Below are 12,407 nucleotides of genomic sequence, written 5' to 3'. Positions count from 1 at the left end.
GGTACTCGCTAGGTGCGGTGCACAGGCCTCTCATTGCAGTGGCTTCTCTTGTGAAGCACTGGCTCCAGGGCATGCAGGCTTCGGTAGTTGCGGCTCCCCAGTTCTAGAGCACGGGCTCAATAGTTGTGGTGCACAGCCTTAGTTATTCCACAGCTTGTGGGATCTTCCCGAATCAGGGATCCAATCCATCTCTCTTGCACTGGTAGTCAGATTCCTTATCACTCAGCCACCCAGGAAAGGTTACACTTGAAGGAATAGCTATTAATTACTCTTAGTTGTTTTTCCCCCATTTTTATTTTTAATGTTCAAAGTCTAATGTTCAAGTCGTTTCAGATTTCTCTAACTGTTGAGAAGTCTGTTCTGACCAGACAGCATTAGTGCCCTCTGAGATAGAGCACAGGATATTCTTCCAAATGAGTTCTCCTAAAGAAAATGATTAATGACTTACTTTAAAATATTATTCATTATGAACTAGATTATGCATGAACATTATAATTTTTGATATTTTATATTTGAAGCTAGCTCTTAAGAATGGTATATTTAAAATTTTTTAACTGTGTAATGGATGTTAATTATACTCATTCTGTAATCATTTTGCGATATATACATACATCAAATCATTATGTTGTACTTGTAAGACTAATACAATGTTATATGTCAATTCTATCCCAATTTTAAAGAAAAGATTGATACATAAAATATATACTGATAGAAGAAATTTTCAAAGGATTTTTAATCTACTAGTACATTTTATTGATTAACATTATACATTTTGTTTCTTACTGCTTTGCAGGTAGATGTAAGTATAAAATTATGGAAAAATGGATTCACTGTCAATGATGATTTCAGAAGTTATTCTGATGGTGCAAGTCAACAGTTTCTGAACTCCATCAAAAAAGGGTAAGCAGTCTTTGTTAGCAGAAGGATATTTTAGATATGTTTCATTTGGAAGATTCCTTTTTAATGTTGTTCACACATCCTTATACATTCAAAAATACTTTTTCTCTTTTAAATTCAGACTTTTCATAAGATGGGTTTACTTAAGAGGACCACAGCTGTAATCTTGAAGGGTCAGGAATGTGAATTCTGATCAACCAAAATCTGACTTAAATTAATTCACTTTGCCGAGTGTTACTTAATACCACATCACATCCTACTTGTTATTTAATAATTATGTTTAAAGATCTTTATAGTTGTTAAATTGTGATTTCCATTGCCCTGTAGTGTTTTATATTATATATTTATAAAAACTTGAAAATCACCCATAATTTCATTACCCAGAAGTAATAGCAGAAGTATTACTGCTATTAACATTTCTGTTGAATTTCAATTTGGCACTTTCTGTCCATAGATTTATACATAATTGTGCATATATTTTTAAAAGTATTTTGACTTTATCTAGAAATACTTGAATATATCTGTATATTATTTTGTTACAGTGATGAGCCATAATTTATATATATACACCTAGTTGTTGGTGATTTGATTATGTCTTAAGTCTCCCACTATAAAAAAATATGTGACTATCCTTGTGTTTAAATTTTTAAGAAAAATAACAGCTTTATTTTTTAGTTAAAGTTTTATTAAAATTAACCTACCATAAAATTTACTCCTTTAAAGTATACAATTCATAATTTTTTAGTGTATTCACAGAGTTATACAACCATCAGCACATTAATTCCAAAATATTTCTTTTTTCATCACCCTAAAAAGAAACCCCATGCTAGTAATCACTCTCCACTGTCCATTTCCCCCTCCTCACAACCCTGCACAACTGCAGTCTACTTTCTTCTTCTATGGATTTGTCTATTTTGAACATTCCATATAAATGGAATCATTTTGTGTTTGACTTCTTTAACTCAACATAGTATTTTCAAATTTCATTCATGTAGCTTTTAACAGTTCTTCATTCCATTTTTATTGCCAAATAGTGTTGCATTGTATGGATATGCTACATTTAGTTTATTCACTTCTCGGTAGAGAGAAATTGGGTCATTTCCACATCTTGCTTATTACAAATAATACTGCTCTGAACATTTGTGTACAAGTTTTCATGTGGACATATGTTTTCAGTCCTCTCAGGTCTAGGAGTGGAATTGTTATCTCTGTTTATGAAGAAATGCCACATATGATTGTACCGTTTTCTATTCCCACCAACAGTGTATCAAAGTTCCAGTTTTTCCATATACTTGCCAGTGCTTGTTAGTTTGTTTTCCATATCCTTGCCAACACTGGTTTTTTAAATTATAACTATCCTACTCATTAAGAAGTGGTATCTTGTGGTTTTCACTTGCATTTCCCTAGTGACCAGTCATGTTGAGCATCTTTTCATGTACTTGTAGGCCACGTGTATATCTTCTTTGAAGAAATATCTATTCAGATCCTTTGTCGATGTTTTTTACCCTTGCCACCTGAGCCCATAGCAGTGAAAATGTGGAGCCTTAACCACTGGACCACCAGGGAATTCCCCCCTGCCTACTTTAAAAATTTAGGTTATTTACCTTGCTGTTGATCTGTAAGAGTTTGTGATGTATTTTTGAGACTATTTTCTCCCATTCTTTTATGTTTGTTATTGTTTCATTTTTTTGATGGTACTCTTTGGAGCACAAAAGTTTTTAATCTGAAGAGTCTGATTTATTGATTTTTTTTTCTTTTGTCACTTTTGTCTCTGGTGTCATAGCTAAGAAAATATCCCTTATGTCAGGGCATTGAAGATTTTACTCCTGTGTTTTCTTATAATTATACTCAAAGTTTGACTAGTATCTCAATTACTCTTTCATGATAAATTGATAAATTAATGTGTAAAAGGCATGAACATTCTTTCAGCTATTGATGCTCATATTCATGCTTCTGCTTTATTAAAAAAATAGACAAAATTAAATTCTGTCCCATAGCACTGTCCTTAACATATGATTTTATGTGTGACATCAATTTAATGGTGCAAAGCACTTATTTTGGTCAGTTTTTATTTCAGAATGGTTCATAATATTCTGTATATAGCCAATTTTCAATATATACATACACATATATAGGTCTGTACATATGTATATGTACAATGTATATACAAATTATAAATTGTTTTGTATTATATAATTAATTTTTAATCTTTTTCAAACTATACAAAAGTCATAAGTGAAGTACTAAGAACTTTTCTAAAAGCATTTGAGAGTGAGTTGCCAAAGTAATGCTTCTTCATCCAGAATAGTTTGTATTTTTTATAGGAAAAAAAAGAAGGAAATGTATTTTCCTATGTAACCACAATACAACCATCTAATGATGTATGATTATCATTTAATCCTCAAACATTTTCAAGAGTCGCTATTTATCTTAATACTATCCTTTAAAAAAAAGGGAAATATATTTACCTCTGTAACCACAATACAACCATCTATTAATGTATGATTATCATTTAATTGTCAGACATTTTCAAGAGTCGCTATTTATCTTAATACTATCCTTTATAGCAAAAGCATCCAATTCAGAATTACTTACTGCTTTTAAATGTCATGTCTCTTTCATTTCTTCAAGAGGGAACAGTTCCTGAGTTTTTGTTTTTGTCTTTTTTTAATGACCTTGACACTTGAAGATTATGAGCCCAAATTATATAGAATGTCTCTCAATTCAGATTTGTCCCATTTTTAATTCATGATAGCCACCTTTCCAAGTAGCTTAGTGGTAAATTATCCACCCGCCAATGCAGGTGACATGGTTTTGATCCCTGAGTGGGGAAGATCCCCTAGAGAAGGAAATGGCAACCCTCTCCAGTATTCTGGCCTCAAAAATCCCATGGACAGAGAAGCCTGGTGGGCTACAGTCCATGGGGTGGCAGAAGAGTCAGACATGATTTAGCAACTAAATAACAACAATCCTTGATAAGACTAAAGTACACTTTATTGGTAGGAATATCACAAAAGTAATGCTATCCTAACTTCAGTGGTAATTTGTTCTTTGGTTTTTTAAATAGCTTTATGTTTTTCTTTAGGCTTTTTTCATTTTATCTGATTTTTGAACTCTATATAAATGGAATGTGTTTAATTTTTGTGTCTACTCAGTTTATTTCTTTGGGATATTCATCCATGTTGTTGCATATAACTATAGTTGGCATGAATCTCAGAAGCAATATAAGAAAGATAAATTTGATTATGTAAAATCAATTGCCAAACTGGGAATACTTGTTGCGCTTATATCCTATAAATGAAATATATACAGATTTCTTACAAATCAGTTAGAAAAAGATGAAAAGAGTATTTTGTATGTTTGTACTTGATCTACTTTAAAACAGAATAGCAGTATGCAAAATACAGAATAGTGTGTATAGAATAATACCATCTTGGGAAAAATTACAAATCTGTGGTATTTTACTATATATAGAGAAAAAATTTAGGAGACTCACCCCAGTTTTTTATCAAGAGAGGAATTCTAAGGAGTCACTTTGGAGGGAGGGGACTGTCACTGTCTAAGTCAATTTGTATTTATATTTTTTGTCTTGCTTTTCTGGAACAAGCATGTAGCTATATTTTCATTTTTAAAAATGAAATAAGATCTTGATTTTTCTTGCACATTATTAATCCTATTTAGATACCTATGAAAGTGATCAAATTGTTTAATTTTAGCAGTATGTAGTCATCAAATATTTCGTGACTTCAGTGTTACTCTGGACAAACTGAATAGCTCAAGCTGTTCATGAATTTGTAGTTTTAAAAATTATTCTACCATAAAAAGGAACGCATTTGAATCAGTCCTAATGAAGTGAATGAACCTTAGAACTTATTATACAGAGTAAGTCAGAAAGAGAAAGACAAATATCATATTCTGACTCGGCGACTTCCCTTTCACTTTTCACTTTCATGCATTGGAGAAGGAAATGGCAACCCACTCCAGTGTTCTTGCCTAGAGAATCCCGGGGACGGGGGAGCCTGGTGGGCTGCCGTCTATGGGGTCGCACAGAGTCGGACATGACTGAAGTGACTTAGCAGCAGCAGCAATGCATATATATGGAATCTAAAAAATGGTACTGAAGAATTTATTTACAGGGCAGCGGTGGAGAAACACATAGAAAATAGACTTATGGACATGGGGAGAGGGGAGGAGAGGGTTAGATGTAAGGAGAGAGTAACATGGAAACTTACATTACCATATGTAAAATAGATAGCCAACAGGGGAATTTGCTATATGGCTCAGAAAACTCAAACAAGATTTCTGTATCAACCTAGGGGGTGGGATGGGGAGGGAGATGGGAGGGAGGTTCAAAAGAGAGGGGATATATGTATACCTATGGCTGATTCATGTTGAGGTTTGACAGAAACAACAAAATTCTATAAAGCAATTATCCTTCAATAAAAAAATAAATTAATTTTTAAAAATTTTTCTATATTGTTCTTGGCTTTTGATATTCATATTATCTAATTGTATTATTTTAAACTATATTATTTTAAATAGATGTAGTTTTTATTATATAGAATATTATATGCCTCTTATTTCTATATTTTTTTATTCTTTTTGCATGTAGAATATGTTTTTCAGAGAAACAAAAGGGATATTAGTAGCTTCTTAGTTTCCTTTCTTTACTTTCCAAGGGAATTACCTTTAGAATTACAGGGAGTTTTTGATAAAGAGGAGGTGGATGTTAAAGTTGAAGATAAGAAAAATGAAGTATGTATGTCAACAAAGCCTGTGTTCCAGCCCTTCTCAGGACAAGGTCACAGACTGGGAAGGTGAGTAGGCTCATGATCTGTGCTTTTCATAAGCAGAGGCTTGACTAATATTCGGCTTTTAATTATTTCACTATGTAGACCACATATATAGAGTTTATCATTTCTCCCACTGGAAATGAGATTTTTTTTCATATTAACTTTTGAGAACTTCTAAATCATATTCACCTTAGTGTAAATTAACACAAGCTGGCACTACACTTAAAAATCATGAAGGCTTTTTTTGGTTTTATCAGATCAAAAGGGCCTGGTTTAATAAGGACATTGGACAAAATTGTGTGGGTAAATCATTTTTTCTCCCTTGGACCCACCACCTGAGCTTTGCCATTAATGTCACAGGGTATATAGGCTAGCTTTGGGAGATAGTATTCTGTAACCAGTGCCTTCAGCATTGCATTCCTCCAATCAGTATCTGAATTTTGAAGTAATACAAGTGAAATAATGCCTGATAAAGTTAGTATCAGAGCCTTTAATTATTTTCAGACTTTGCAGTCTTCATCTTATCTAGTTATGCCTGTGACAGAATGTGCAAAGAGGTTAAATATAGGATTGCTTCTTATTTTTATGAATTCTCATATATGAATTATCAAGATTGGTAAGGTATATACATGCATATTCATCCACAAGTATAAAAATATTGAAATGTGACCTTCAGAGTGATGAAGAAATACTTTATTTCATTTATAACCCAAGGACTATTCTCTACAGAGAACTTATTTCTTCTAGAAATTTTAACCTGGGCCATAGGTAAAGTCCGTGGATCTGTCAGCACTAAATTGTTCTGGAAGGCACTATTCAAATACATATGTACTTAAATAGTATTCAAGTATACTTATATAACAGTCTATAATCTTACATATTACTTGGATATGCATAATTTCATTAAATTCCTATAATCATCATCTATGACAGATATAACTGATACTAATATATTTATGTGTTACTGGGGGAACAGCTGTGACTGGCTGAAATCTTCCTAAAATCTATACTTCCTGTAAAGATTTTAGAGTAATTGTTTAATGATAAAGTTCTGCTTACTGAAAAACACCCATCTGACTTGTTATATGGATTTTCCTAGTGCTACACCAAAAATTGTTTCTAAAGCAAAGAATATTGAAGTTGAGAAAAAAAAGACGTTGTCTGCTGTCCCACTAAACAATCTGGAACCCATCACTAATATACAGATCTGGTTAGCCAACGGGAAAAGGATTGTCCAGAAATTTAACATTTCTCATAGGTGAGTCTTCTATTTCATTATTTGTCTGATTTCCCCCCCTAAGCTATTTCATTATTTGTCTGATTTCCCCTCCTAAGTTTTAATAATATTTCTTCTTTTCAAGTCAGTCAATAGTTATTTTTAAGAACTAACCAAGGATCTTAATAAATAGTTCTCTAAACATAATGTATCATGACAATGGAAATTCTTGGACATTAATTGAAATTTTTTTTTTACTTATTTCATTAGTTTTCTGGCTTAACTAGATATATAATTTTAAAAGAATTATTTTCAATATGTTTTTAAGTAGACCTTTTAGCATTATGTGTGTATTTTCCTGTCAATTGTATAAAAAGAATGAAAATACAGGAAAGTCCTGAAAGAAACTGAAGTCAATTTAAATTTCATCACCTAGAGATCCATCACTATTACTACTTTGATAAATTTTTCTAGTCATTCATCTCTTCTTAATTTTTTTCATTTTATTTAAAGCAGGAACATATTGTTTGTAGGTTTTCTTCTTTATTTAAAAGCATTTAAAATTTGGGAAGGGGATATTATACATGTAAAATATTCTATACATATGTGCTTGGTTAAAATAGTAATAGTAAAATAACTTATGTACTGCTGCTGCTGCTAAGTCACTTCAGTTGTATCCGACTCTGTGTGACCCCATAGACGGCAGCCCACCAGGCTCCCCCGTCCCTAGGATTCTCCAGGCAAGAACACTGGAGTGGGTTGCCATTTCCTTCTCCAATGCATGAAAGTGAAAAGTGAAAGGGAAGTTGCTCAGTCATGTCTGACTCCTAGCGACCCCATGGACTGCAGCCTACCAGGCTCCTCCGTCCATGGGATTTTCCAGGCAAGAGTACTGGAGTGGGTTGCCATTGCCTTCTCCGGATTTATGTACTACCTCGCTCAAAATATATGCCAATATATCTTATTTGCCTTTCCGTGATCATATCTGTTTCCTTTTGTGCAAGAGAGAAATCTGTTATAAATCTGTGTTAATTATTTTTGATGAACTGTATATGTCCTCTCCCTCTTTAAGTATACGCGCATATACTTACATGTATATAACTGAGCTGCCTTTAAGATTGCAGTGATTATATTACATTATAGTGTTCATGATACTAACTGAAAATAGGCCTGCACCAGGTTAAGTGTTTTCTTAACTAGATTTGCAGTATAACATCACCTGGTATGGAAGAGATAAAGCCCATGTCTGTGTAGGGTTACTGACTGGACCGTTTCTGATCCATTCAGAGCTAGTTATGTTGATTTTTCTGTTAGAGAAGTTTTTTAGGCATATGCAAAAGTGAAGAAAAGATATAATGATCCATCACTAAGTTCCCACTAAATTATGTTTAAGAAAATCCCCCCAAAAAAATAAAAAAGAAAATCCCAGACTTCACTTTAAATTAAATTAGCCAATTCAGGTTTTCATAAAATTACATTAATAGTTTGTGCTATTTTACAGGATAAGCCACATCAAAGACTTCATCGAAAAATACCAGGGATCTCAGAGGAGTCCTCCCTTTTCCCTGGCAACTGCTCTTCCTTTCCTCAAATTGCTAGATGAAACACTCACACTGGAAGAAGCTGATTTACAGAATGCTGTAATCATTCAGAGACTCAAAAAAACCGCTGAACCTTTTAAAGAACTTTCATAGCATTGATCTTTGATACACTAAGTGGAAAGTTTCCCCAAAAATGATGGTCATAAGTGGACGTGCAAATCAAAACAAGGGAAAGTCAGATTTGCTGGGTTTTGCACTGTTTTAATTCCCTGCTGATGAGATTTTAAAATAAGTACAAGTTAGGAAAGTAAACTATTACTGGAAACTATATTCAGTGAACTTTTTCCAGAAGGCTACTCAGAAAGAAAAATATATATTTTCAAATACCATTTATTCAACATAAGATATATTCAATAACTTATCATTTAAAATCTTAATATGGTATAAAGTAAGAAATATGTGCACAGCATCTTCCATTCAAATATGATTCCCAAACAGCAATGATGTGTTTAAATGTTAGCTGTCTCAGATTTTTTAAATGGCAATACATTAGAAAATTGTACATGGCAGGTTAAAAGCATCAGTGTAATTTTCTTATATCTGAGATACAATCATAAGGCTGAAAGGGTCTGCTTTTACCACAGCTATACCTAAACCTCAGAAGTGTTCCCAATTTGCATACTCCAACAATCGAATATTAACAGTATCTGGGATGTACTTTCATTTAAGAATAAAATTGTGTAGTTTAGTATAATGTCAGTATCAATGTGCCAACTCATATTTCAACATTTTCAAAATGTGTAGATTTAAAAGAATTCTTTTTTCTCTAGGAACCTGTTTATTCCCTACTTTATTTTCTTTGAAAAACTAGGGCTTTGTTGTAGCTGACATCTGGAGTGAGCCGTTTGTTTCCTCACATAGAATCTAGTGCTGTTGTCACATTACTAATTAACATTTTTAAATGCGTCCTGTGAAGTGTGGTCTTCTATTTCATACATCGTTGGCCTGTTTATATATTAAAGGATTGTTTAGTACGTTAGATGTCACTAAGGAAAACCTGCTTCACATCTTAGATTTTTAACTAAAACTGGTTCGACTTCAGTATTTCACTGTCAGATTAAATCCTCTTGCCTGAAAATAAGTTTAAGAAGCTTTTTGCAGATGATCTGTTGAATCATATTTAAAGTGAAATATGCATTGAGTGTGCCAAGGAATGAAGCAACCGGGCCTATCAGCAGTAATGTTCATAGGGTACTGGATGCCTGCTGGAAAGAAAAGTTCTCAAACTTTTTGGTCTCAAGAGCTTTTGTTTATGTGGGTTACACATATTAATGTTATATTTAAAATAAAAGGTTATCAAATATTTATTCACTAAAAACGTGTTAATGTAAAGAACATTTTCATGAAAAATGTCATTTTCCAAAATGTCAAAAGATGGAGTGGGAAACGTGGCATTGTATTTTATTTTCTGCAGACATCTTTACTGTCCGATTTAAAGAAGACAGATGGGATCTCATTTGCTTCCACATTCAGTCTGTTGCAATATCGCACATCATGTCCCCTCTGGTAAATGCTCCTGTACACTCTTGAAAAAGTGAAGAAAAAAAAAGGCAAGAATAACATCTTAATATAATTATGAAAATAGTTTTGACCTTGCAGACCCCTTGAAAGAAGTAATCTTGTAAAGCAGTGATTTGCAGTGATCTTCAAGCCTTAATGCATAACGATCACCTGGAAAGCTTTCAGAATGCCTATTACCTGCCACCTACCACACACATTTTAACAATTCGTTGTATTTGGGAAGGGTCCCAGATCTCTACATTTTTAATCTCCAGTAATTCTTAGGTATGTAGTAGGAGAATCTGTCTTCAGGAAATCCTGCACTAAGCTGGAAAATCCCATGGACGGAGGGCCTGGTGGGCTGTAGTCCATGGGGTCGCTAAGAGTCGGACATGACTGAGCGACCTCACTTTTCACTTTCACTTAAGCTTCCACCCTAGGAAAATAAAACCTGCATGCTTCACCATGGCAGTGTAAGACCGGACTGAAATGGGGCTGTTAGACCTTTAAGTTTTATCCTGGTCCCCCACAGTTCATTCTTACACTGTCTTTCCCTCCCCCACCCCTTAATGCTGACCTGATCATGATATAAACTTGTGCTTTATCTTCTAAAAGCACAGCTGAGACAAGGCTGTAATATTTAAATGAGGTTTTTATTAAAGGCTCAGGGATAACAGAAGGGAAATAGACATATAACTAGATGACCTGGTGTATAATATATCTTCTGTTTGAAATCCATTTTGAGAATGCTTGCTTTTCTAGCTCTCAGCCCTCCACATGGTAGAGTTCTGTTGTTTTATCAGGGAGAGAGGGAGAACAAAGGAGAGACTTTTCCTTTTGTCATTCACCCTCAGAAATAAACAGACACATAACAGAAAATATTTATTGTCGGTAACGTTTACGGCCATGATAGAGCCCTCTTGCTAGTGAAACAAAAATAATGGCATTCTTAAAAAAGTGAGGGGATGCTAAGATCATACATAAGATGACTGTTGATATATTTTCAAGAATCTGTAAGAAAATGTTTCACATAGGCCTATCATGAAGCATTTTATAATTTTCCTTTGCATAAATATGTCAATTTATGATTCTCCATATATTGGGGCATATATGAAGGGGCTTCTTGTTGGAAATATTGTCCTCCCTTATGGGTTTTCCAGTTTACCATAATTATTATCCAGAAGACATATTGGAAGTTTTCTTGGGTGTACATGTAGAGTACACCACAATGAGAAGTTCTTTAGAGAAAGACCTGTCATCAGCAATAACCCTCATTTTTGTAACTGTGAAAACTTTACCACAAGTGATACTCTTAAAGGTTTTCTAAAGTGAGAACCACCTCATAAAGCTTTTTATGTGAAAGTGTAAAATTCTAAAGTTGTTAATTAAATGTCTAATATAGCCCAAACATGTTGACTTTAGAAAACAAACTGCATTTTGCAAAGGAAGGCAAACTTGAAAATAAGCCAGCATCTTAGGTGTGGAATACAATTTGACCTAAGTAGTTGTTTGAAAACTGGCCTCAATCAATTTAAAAGCATTGTTAGGCCTGTTATATGGAAGTACATATTGAATTTTACAAATTTTAATTTATTGGTTAAATTACTATGCATTATCCAGGTTATAAAGGTGATCTTATTTATTTTATATACTTCTGTCATTTAGAGTAGTTTTCATTTTACTTAATTGTGTTGAAATTATGCATGCATCTATTTCAGTGCCTTAAAGTATTTTGAAAGCAATCTTGATAATGGTTAAAGAACTGTTGTCTTAAAGATGAAACACTGTTCATTAAAAGGATCTGTGAAATAATTTATATTTGTTTGTTATAAATTAGTTACATATGGATGCATTTGTCATTTTTATTTGCAAAAACATTCAGTTTGAGAATCAACAAACATTTATTAGGTGCTTTCTATTTGCCAGGTATTTTAACCAATGTTACTTTGATTTAATACTCAGAAGTGTTAAAACGTGATACTTTTAAACTCAGTGGTTGTGTTTATTTCTTTCACCACCCTTTGTGTCCTTAGTTGAACTGCTTCAGCGGTAGTTGAAGACTCCTTAGTATGATTTATTCCTTTGTTCTTTCTCAGTAGAAACCTTTTAAACATTGCTCATCACACTGAATCTTCAAATAGAAGTGGCTTATTCAGTAGACTAATATTTGGCTCTTTGTCATTTGATTTAAATGTATATTTTTACATAGATAATTCATATCCACTGGAGAAAATTATACAGTTATGCTGAAATTATCTTTAGCTCACCTATTCCACCATTCAGAGATAACCACTAATAACATTTTGGTGTGCATCTTTACAGATATTTTTAAGTGTATCAGTATTCAGTTTTGTTTTAAAAACAAACCTCTTGGTTATGGTAGGCCTGTTTTATTTATGG

The 12,407-nt window shown here is 33.2% G+C and overlaps 1 protein-coding gene across 7 annotated transcripts in view; it reads left to right on the top strand.

Moving 5' to 3' along the window:
* The window catches only part of UBXN2A (UBX domain protein 2A), a 34,627-nt gene extending 22,628 nt beyond the window's left edge, over positions 1-11,999 (top strand). For all 7 annotated transcript variants that reach the window (XM_055540823.1, XM_055540827.1, XM_055540825.1 and 4 more), the window contains 4 exons: positions 794-900; positions 5,577-5,714; positions 6,790-6,948; positions 8,408-11,999. In XM_055540823.1, the coding sequence (XP_055396798.1) occupies positions 794-900; positions 5,577-5,714; positions 6,790-6,948; positions 8,408-8,600 (597 nt within the window). In that variant the 3' untranslated portion in view covers positions 8,601-11,999. The remainder of the gene's footprint in view (positions 1-793; positions 901-5,576; positions 5,715-6,789; positions 6,949-8,407) is intronic.
* The last annotated feature ends 408 nt before the right edge of the window (positions 12,000-12,407 follow it).

Source organism: Bubalus kerabau, chromosome 11 (assembly GCF_029407905.1).
Source record: "Bubalus kerabau isolate K-KA32 ecotype Philippines breed swamp buffalo chromosome 11, PCC_UOA_SB_1v2, whole genome shotgun sequence".
NCBI classification, from domain to species: Eukaryota; Metazoa; Chordata; class Mammalia; order Artiodactyla; family Bovidae; genus Bubalus; species Bubalus kerabau.
The sequence above is the reverse complement of the archived record's forward strand: the minus strand, read 5'-3'. Positions and strand labels throughout refer to the sequence as shown.